Raw genomic sequence first — 10,264 nt, forward strand, 5'->3', positions numbered from 1 at the left:
AAAGCAGGAGGATTCTCTACTACATATTTGTATCGGTGTACCGTACTTTTATTTTTATTTTTTTTTTTTTTTTTTATTTTTTTTTTTTTTTATTTATTTAATTATTTATTTTTTTAGCAAACAATGGTGTGCAAGTTAAAATTTGGTATTTTTTCATTTGCAAATGACGAAGAATATTGTGCCTTAGATATTTACTGCAATTTGGTGTAAATATTGGGTATTTCCCTCCATAAAAATTGTTTGTGCTTGAATTTATTGATGAAAAGAAACAAATTATGAAAATATTTAGATATCTGTCATGACGCAATGTTTTTTTTTTAATATTCTTTTCAAAACGTATATTTTTTTCCTCCAGATACGTTAAAGCCAAACAGATTTCAGAAGTCGATGGACGCAATTATAAAACATAAATTTATACTTTTCTATTTATGAATAATAAAGGCTCATTTTTTCACATCAAAATATATTTTTCAAACTAAACATTAATAAATATTTGATAAGACAATTTTGTCTATTGTGAAATTAATTAGAAACATTCAGGATCACTTTGAATTATGTTATTTAAACAAAAGTGATAAAAAGATTAGAAAAGAGAGTAAGACAAAAAAAAACGATTACTTGTATAATTAAATGTACATTAGATGTGACTAATGCAATGATATAATATTAATTGACAACAAGCATTTCTTTTTATAATGTGTTGATTTGTTGGCATAATCTGGTAAATCATATCGGCGCTTGATTTTACTTCCTATTTCGATGGTTTTTGGTTTTGAGTACTTCTTGTATACACTTTACATTTAAACCATTAACTTCCTAAGTATTTAGTTCTAACTTTTCTATTGAAAGGTCACACCTTGTATTAAGTGAACATTATACAAAATACTGACATTTGCATAATTTACATAGTTGGAAAGTTTGAATTTTGCGTGTGTAACAATGTTATTACAAACATAATAAAAATGAGCCGCCGAAATAAAATACAAAATGAATTATAATTAAAAGTGTTATACACTTAAAATTTCTTTCTTAAATCCATTTTTTTTTTATTTTGTTATTCCAATTATTCACTTGACAAACATTTTTTTATCTTTGCTCATTAAAACTTTGCATATTTTTCAGTATTTTACTAGTTGCACAATTTCATTACAGTTTAATGTTTCTCTTGTGGAAATTGTGTTATGTTGAAAATGCTTTTGTCGCAAACTCCATGATTTGATATTAAACATATATAGGCTTAATAGCATTTATCACTGCTATAAAAATGGAAACAGCTTTATTGCTATTGAAGCCAAAAGGAAAATGGAATTTTTTAGTACACGCCAATAAAATGACTTCAATTTAAATGTTTATCGAGCAACAAAAAGTAATGATTTAATACATTATTACGGCTTATATTTTATCTATCGCAAGACATTCTTAAATTTACGCAATATACATGTGCCACTTCTACATGTACAGTTGAAAAAGTAACACGATTTCTAGAAATCTTGAATATACCCCAACTGTAAAGCTCGCAAGCGCGCTTTTAAAGAAGAGTAAAATATATTTAAATTTGTAGTCGAGATGCTTGTTATATCTTTTTTCTTGTCTATAATATGAAATAACCTAAATCACGGGCATTAAAAATGTGGATGATGTCGCGGTTATATAACAGAGTATTCCATGAGATTACAGACGACATTTCCAGTCCAATCAAAAACCATGTAACTTACGTAAATAATTATTCCAGTATTGAGCGCTGATTTTTAAACGATATGATGTTTTTTCAAATAACAATGAATGTGCAAGTGCTTTTGTTTGTTTGTTTGTTTTGTTTTATTTTGATTTATTTTGTTTGTTTGTTTGTTTGTTTTTTTTCTTTAAAAGTTACGTATGGTTTCATCTATAAATTGAGCAAAAAGATAAAATAATTTCAAAACTAAAGACAAATCAAGGAAACAAACTTTCTAGCGGAAATCAAAAGAATGTAATCCAGGGACAACGACCAGACACGGAAAGCAGACAAACACAACAAAGAAAATAAAAAAAAACAAAAATATACATACAAAGTAATATAAGTAAAAGAGCAACTGGGACTCCACTAAAAACTATGACTGAACAAATCAGTTGTCATGGTACAGAAAGATACATCGCAATGATCCATGAACTGATGAAGACGACCATAAAACTTCTGTAGGGACGACTTCAACCTTGTAGCAACATAATCTAGGAGTCTAATTGTAAGAAGTCTAGTGCAATGCAAAAAGTCTGCGTAGTTACGGCAAGCTGTGGCATAACGTATGTGTCGTGATATGAAAACTCTAGATGTTGCCCCAGATGAAAGGAAAGTTAACGGTACGGAATGAAAAATCATCGCGTTTGTCGTGTTGTTTGGTCAGTAGTTTTCTTAGTTTATTATCAAAACTTGTGGTGAAATCGCCAATCGATTATTACACTAAGACTGTACAATTATGCATAACGTATTGAGTTCCTGAGTGAGTAAACAATATAGGAGTTGTATAGAACTTACAACATGCTGTCTAGGGCTATAAACTCGGAAGGTAAATTACCAATCTTAACATGATTTTTATTTTGGAGCTATACATGGTTCACACATGGTATGGAAAAAACTTAGACGCTGGTATATTTGTGGTTTTTTATTTATTTATTTATTAATTTGGTTTTGTTTTTTTTGTTGTTTTTTTTTTTTTTTTTTTTTTGTTTTGTTTTATGTGTTTGTTCGTTTGTTTATTTTTGTTTTTGTTTTTTGGTTTCTTTTTTTCGTTACGCGGTTTCTTTGTGTATAATCGTCAATAACAATATAACATGACCAAAGGATTTGTCCCCAAAAATATCGGATTTCAGAAACATATTTGTGTCTTTTTAAATTTTCATCATATTTTGATGACGTTGATTGCGTCTTATCATCTAATTATTTAACGCCGTATCGTATCTTCCACAAATATCCTAGAACAGATATGTATGTCATTAAGACATTACAACTTACGTTACTCATTAGTGTTATTGAAAGATGTGTTGCATTTGAACTAAACATCCTACTGTTCACTATTCTATTTAGTTCTCACTGATAGACGTCTAGTGATTTCTCTCTTAATATCAACTGACACAAAATAGCCTTCATAATTGATCTGGAATACCTTCACTGTGTTAAATTGTCTGTCCTATAGGATTCTTTCATATCAACATTTGTAAAAGCGTAAAAAAATGATAGTAACGGTTGATTAACGTTGTAGCTTTGATAGTTGTGTTTCTAAGTTCAGGTAAGGGTTTTTGTTTGTTTATATTCGCTATTTTTGTTTGTATTTGCTTTTGTTTTCTTTGGTTTTCAGGGGAATTATTTTGTGTGGATAATTGAGTTTTTGACTTTCTTTTTTTTTTTGTCTTAATTTTGTTTTTTGTCGTTGGTGATTTTTTGTTTTTGTGTATGTGTGTTTTGTTGTTGTTGTTTTGTTTGTTTGTTTGTTAATTTCTATTGTTTTTGGGGTTTTTTTTGGTGTTTTTCTTTTTGTTTTTGTTTTTTTGTTTTTTTGTGTATGTGATTTGCTTTGCTTTTATAGTGTTAAGTTGTATATGATTACTTATTGATATTATAAAATTTTTACTTAAACTCTTTTTATTTTTGTTTTCATTATCATCACTATTTTCTAATTTTGATTACTTTTTTTATCATTATTATCATTGGTTACTATTTGTGTTTACTGGTATTCATCAAAGGATTCTGTTCAGAACATATCAAAATCAGCCCCAAAACTAAAGTGTTTTTTAAATAATTTTGGAAAATTGCATAATTCTCTAACTGAATATGTGCTTTCATTAAAATCAAAGTTCCATTGCTGTTAAGTACCAGTCAACATAAAATTCAGACAATACCAATGGTACAGTGATTCATGGTCAAGAAAAACCCACCAAACAAACGATGCTTTATTAGTCTACATGTGCTATACTTTTACAAAATAACAATCTTTTCTGTATTCAGATTTGCACTTTTGAGAAAATCATATATTTATCTCCCACTAAAAGCAACCAAATGAAGCCAAATCAAGAACGATAACTCTTGCAAAGTGCAATTTTCATGTACAATCTATATAATTTTTATCTCAAAAGCGCAACAACCAAATGAAAAACTAAAACTTTTTACGTGATCAGTTACTGTTTATGAACAAGAAATAAAACTGAATTTGGTGGGTTTTTGACATACATGAATCACCTTCTGTCCGATTTTCAGAAAGATTGCTACTTAATGCACGTGTTGCACTAAAGTTGTAGGTGAAAATCAGAAAATTTAGCCAAATTGTGTTAAAATTACTGATTTTAATAAGACATCTTTATGGAAAAAATATAGAGCTCGTTTTGTCGAACTCTTTGATATTTATACAAAGTAGCTTCTATACGATCACAACTCCTGACAAAAGATATTGTTATTCAAAGTTTGCGCTCTACATTTTTGGATTAAAACCTATCCGTTATCCTTTCATTTTTTCTGAAAACTCTTTGAAAACTGTGTAGGAACAGAGTTTTATGCCCGCCGTCTGACAAAAGTATGACACAACAGCTTGTATTTTCTGTATAACGGTATTCATATAGTATTTTAGCTTTAAATACAGCAAAAAGAAAATTTCCAATACTAAATGGAAACTTCGGCAAAATAGTAGGCCAGAAACAATTGTTAGTGAATTGACTCTAGCAACGTGCTAAGTTGTTTTTGATAATGGTTTGGAGCGTATGATGGTAAAGCGTCAAATCAAAGTAAAGGTATACAGCAGGCAGCTGAAAGGGTCAGACTTTTTTCCGGAACCGGTTTGTCGATAGTCTTCCCAACTAATGAAACAGCTTTAAAAGTGTTTGTCCTGTCCACTGTTGACATTCAAATACCAAATGTCACATTTAACCTCTCACAAGTGCTGTGTAGGATATCGAAGAGAATGAATACATATACTGAAGATGTTTGTAGAAAATCTCCTCGGCACACCCGGTGTACATTCCATTAAACGGTTCGTTCCTCTTGAACCCCTGATTCGTGTTCCATTACTGGTTTGTACCCAGTTGTTTGCCTCAATCGACAAACCAGACGAATCGGAAGTAAAATTATAACAAAAATGTACCGCTTAATGGAAGACAAGCCTAGTGATACTTCCTCATTTACATTCCTAACATTAACTTTGCATTCCACGGCCTTCACTGTCACATAAACCATGCCCAGAAATAGATTTCGCCTTACGGCTTTTCCTCCATATCGTATGGGGTTATTCGCCGGTGTGGCTGGGCGTTTTATTGATCATGCTATATATGTAAACCCTGTACCTGTTCACATAATGTGTCGTTGTGTAGTAATAAAAAATGCAGGTAGACATATCGAGTGTTTAAAATTGATGACTAATTCATGAGAGTATCTGTACGAAATACTACTTAGTTTCTTCCGGCACATTTTATAGAACTATTAGAAAAAAATGTTCACGAACACAATTGGAAATGACTCATTAATTAGAATATGTTAGAGAATTTATATATTTCTCTAACCTTCTGTAGCTTAGTATTCTCTATTCAGTGGTGTAGAACTTCAAATGAACTTAATTCTGCTATTGAAGTCGGGAAAGAATTGGCAGTGTTTACGTAATGATAAACATTGTTATGTCATAGCAAATTTCAGTATAATATCCCTAATGGTTTGTTTGCTAAAACTACATTCGACGCTTTTAACAATTACGTCTTTGAGAAATTCAATTCATTTCAATAGATTAAAGAGTTGGGAAATTGTAGCTTTCGGCATATAGTTTTAATAATGATGCTGTTTTAAGACCTGCTTGATAATTCTTTTATTGGAAATCAAAAGATATATTAATGAGATACAAATATGAAATTATACAAATATGCTTCAAGGTCCCCCCCCCCCCCCTGGAAGCAAAGCGAAGACAATATTATAACAAAAGCTATCTTATATTTCATTTGTGACATTTTCATCATCAATTGTGTTCATAGATGCCAACAGAGCTTTTGAGATTTGTGCATTAGTTTTTCTTTCTTTACCATTGACCACTTTTGTATTGTAAAGTAGTTATAGACTTATCTAATCATGCTTCGATTCAACATAATGACACATGTATAAGGATTAAAGTTTAAGTATGATACTTCTTCAATTCAGACAAAATTATTCCTGTTTCTAGGAAACATCCAGCCCTAGCTCTAAATCCTGAAAATTAAAAAAGTCTAAGACATTATGTTTTACTCTTAGTGACAGCATCAGTTTAAAAAAAAACTTTGATTGGGGTTACCATGGAAGTAAATAATATAATCAGACTTGATTCTTTCATTTTTAAGGCCGAACATGGAAATTGAAATTCAGGAATCGAAAATGATGACTGCTTTCAGAAATAACGGTAAATAAATGGTGTGTTTTTTCATAAACTCTTTTTGTCGTAATTTAATTTAGACTCTTTCTACTAGGTAGTCTTTTTATTCTTACGTGTTTCGTCTTTTTCAGGCTATACTTAACATCAAATTTAGCAAATATGTTAGACAGTTAGACAGGACAGTTACTCGTTGAGTAATTAAAATTGAACCAGCAATAACCTTGTACCATGCGGAGCTACATTATGGAACCAGTTACTTCAGTTATAAATGGTACAGCGAACTCCACTCAACAAATGAATCAGTCCAATTATGGCAGGAGACCTATGCTCAGCGAGACACTTATGAATATAAATAAATTCAAAGACTGGGCAGCACTTTTCATTATTGGATTTGGTGTCTTTGGAAATATTTTGTGCTTTTATATCTTTACCAGATCTAAACTTAGGAAAGTCTCGTCGTCTCGATATTTTTCTGCGATTGCTATTGTTGATATGGGGTATTTATTATCGACGCTTTGTAATTATTTGACTAATTGGGGAATCACTATATATCACATTCATGGAATATGTCCACTGAGTATGTATATGAATCATATTTGTGCTTTTTTATCAATATGGTACGTGACGGCTCTTGTTATAGAAAAGTTTATAGGTTTATATTGGCCCTCAAAGAAAGCTAACTTCTGTACTGTTTTTCGCGCTAAATGTGTCATTGTAGGACTTGCGATATTTGCAGTTGTTTGTTATCATTACGTCACCTGGACGGTGGGATCTTCTGCGCCATTTTCATATTGTTTTCCATGGCCAGAGGATGAGCTTTTGGAAACATGGACGGAATTGAATAAAGTAGACGTTATAGTAGTGTCTGTCATTCCATACGTGCTAATTTTCTGTCTTTCGTGCCTTATTGCAATAAAAACTTGGAAATTTTATAAAAGGAATAGATCCACAGGATTTAGATTACATAGGCGGCAAACTGCTTTTATTCCCCAGGATAAAGAATATAAAACATCCGGTTTACTGTTACTGATATCTTTCGTTACATTAATTCTAGGAGTTCCCTATGGAGTGTATCGAGAAGTCATGATTATGGAGCCTGTGGAATTGGGACCTTTAGCACAATTTTTCCACTTTGTTTCCTATTCTATAAAACCTGTCATTTATGTAATTGCTTCTAGACCGTTCCGGAAAAAAATCTGGAAAATGATTAAGAATGTTTGCTTATGTAAAAGCATGTTCAGAAGTTCTTCCTGTTCAGAGATGCATGTGGTCGGCCAACAGATAGATAATGGAAGAGCCATAGAAATTGTCGCAGAAAAGTCGATATAATTGTTAATTCGTGTGTCTTTGAACTCTGTGTCTTTCATTCATCGTCATATCATAGCTCAGAATATTTCATAATGGAGTTTGAATATAATCTTCATTCTTTTCTCTGTATAGGCATAGATCAGCGTACAACATTGAACCAGCATATATGAAACTTATTATGAAACATATCAAATTTTCGTTGACTTATAACCTTGTTGAAGAATAATCAAGGGAAGCAATTTTATCGGGTAATCAAAAGAATGTAATCCAGGGACAAAGACCAGTCATGGAAAACAGACATACACAACAAAGAACATGAAGTAACTAAAATTATACATACAAAGTAACAAAAGCAAATGAGCAACTCGGACTCCACTCCACTTGAAGTAAGTACAATTCAATATATTGTCAAAACCAAACCGCATTTTTTGATTTTTTCTGTGGAAGTAGAAAAATCGGTTTCTGCTGATTAAGTGTCTTTTTTTCCAAGTTTAAAGAAAAATCGATCACAATTTGCGATGTAAACTGTAGTGATATTGCTTGACACTCCATTTAAGTTTAAGTGACTTTAAATGGAAATGTATTTAAATTAAGAATGTTCTGTGATGCTCGATGTTGATAAAATGAAGAATTCATTTCCTTGACTAAGCTGATAAAACTACAGAATCAGTTTTCCTTCGATGTTTTAATAGAAATGTTCCAAGTAGGCATTGTCTGATGCCCGGGGGCAGTCGTTTTTGGTCGAGAATAGAAAATGCAACACACCTATTCGAAACCTAATACTTATTGTACAAGAACAAAATGCAAGGCAAATATAAGAAAAGGACGGTTTATTACACCTTTATAAATAAGAAAAAACTTTAAGTAGGTGTACAAATATTCTTAGAATTTCGTTTTTGTAGATTTTTCTAATTGCAAAAAAAAAAAAAACATTTTTAAAATGTCCATAATCAGATTTTGTAGTAAATTGCCGAAGATGCATAATCGACGTTGCTTGTATTCCATATTGGGGTTGAATGCCTGGCCTGTCTTTCTTTCCTCAGTTATGTACATATTTTACACATCTGTTTAATAAAATTTTATCTACAAACTTGCTTCGGATTTTTCCCCAATGTATGAGTTAAGGATGCCACAATTAGAAGAATTACATTCATTTGGCATCAAAGTAATCTAAAAATAAATGAAGAGCAAAACATAATTTAGATTTATAAAAATGTGTCGGTAGCATTAAGTTATTTTCACCGTCATTACATTTATACTAAACTCGATCGTACTATTGTTTTATTTCAGAGTCTTTCTGGCAGACAATTGACAATTTGTAATGATTTGAGATGTTTTTGTAGATTATAGTTTTTACACTTTAAAAACTGTAAAAATACTGCATACCGCGGATTGATATACAATTGTTACATACCTTTTACAACAAATAATTTCATGAGAAATTGTAGATAGTTTGATTTGCCATTTACTTTGGAAATATCGTTTAAACGTTTTGCCTACTGTAGAAAAAGAAATAACGCAAGCTAAACTTTTAAGCTTTATTTTTTTTTCTGTTATTAACATGTTTTGCCTAGATTCCGAAGATTCGAGATAACACAAGACAACGTCTGTTCTGTGAAAGCTATGTTCAATATCATTGCGTATCTCTCCAACTTAGAAAAAGAAACATTTCTAGATACTCCTTTTTATATGTAACGATACTCTTATCAACTGTCAAACTGCTGGATAAATATTTGAAGATCTGTAACTGAACATCTTTATCATCAATAAGTTAAAAATGTATTTCACAAGCATACTAATGTCAAGACAAATCTTTACAATCTTATGAAAGCATGTCTCTGTTTTCACTTCATTAAAACGCGACTGTTTTATCAAATCATTTATTTTTAGATAATTTCAGTTCAAACGGTTAAGACAACATATTTAAAATATCTATTCGTTGTAATTAGCATCTAATCATTCTTTGAGATAGAGCAGCAAAACATATTCATGTAGCAACATATCATCATCGACTTTGCAATTCATCATTCAAACAAACAGGTGTGAAATTTAACAAATATCAGTAAAGGTGTCATAATTATCAAGATGTACATGCCAATATCAAGGTATTTGTGAATGATATCTTAACAATAAACATTGAATAATTTGGTTTTATTGGAATTATTTCAAGAAATGTATATACATAATGATAAAACAGTATTATCTGGGAACAAAACAAACTCCGGAAACTTTGCGATTACGATGATAAAAAGTCAATTATGTAAGAAGCTGCCCGTGAAAAAATCTGGCAGATCCTGTGAAATAGTTTGCACATGGTAATTGTATCCGACTGAATGTTTTGTTCCAATTAAATATATCATATGTATGTCAAACAGTATTTAGTTTGTATTGTTGTGTAAAGTTCCCATGGGGACCAATTGTGCACCACTTATTGCAGACCTCTTTCTGTATTGTTACTAATTACACTCTTTTGCTACAATATATAAAGACTCTTCCAAAAACATTACTTAGAAAACAATAATTACACTTTTAGATATTTGGACCATATTTTGGCTCTAAACAACAATGACTTCAGTATTTATACTAAAGATTTATATCTTTTATTA

General features: G+C 30.9%; 1 protein-coding gene across 2 annotated transcripts in view; it reads left to right on the top strand.

Moving 5' to 3' along the window:
- LOC148614245 (growth hormone secretagogue receptor type 1-like) overlaps positions 1 to 9,807 on the top strand; it is a 46,805-nt gene extending 36,998 nt beyond the window's left edge. Inside the window, exons 1-2 of one of the 2 annotated variants that reach the window (XM_088588224.1) lie at positions 2,992 to 3,263; positions 6,482 to 9,807. In XM_088588224.1, the coding sequence (XP_088444350.1) occupies positions 6,579 to 7,679 (1,101 nt within the window). In that variant the 5' untranslated portion in view covers positions 2,992 to 3,263; positions 6,482 to 6,578 and the 3' untranslated portion in view covers positions 7,680 to 9,807. Of the gene's footprint in view, positions 1 to 2,991; positions 3,264 to 6,481 lie in introns of those variants that run through there. The other variant, XM_088588223.1, reaches the window with a different exon arrangement.
- Positions 9,808 to 10,264: the final 457 nt, after the last annotated feature.

Source organism: Perna viridis, chromosome 6 (assembly GCF_037379345.1).
Source record: "Perna viridis isolate PV_CMFRI_1.1 ecotype Kerala chromosome 6, ASM3737934v1, whole genome shotgun sequence".
In the NCBI taxonomy this organism is placed as follows: Eukaryota; Metazoa; Mollusca; class Bivalvia; order Mytilida; family Mytilidae; genus Perna; species Perna viridis.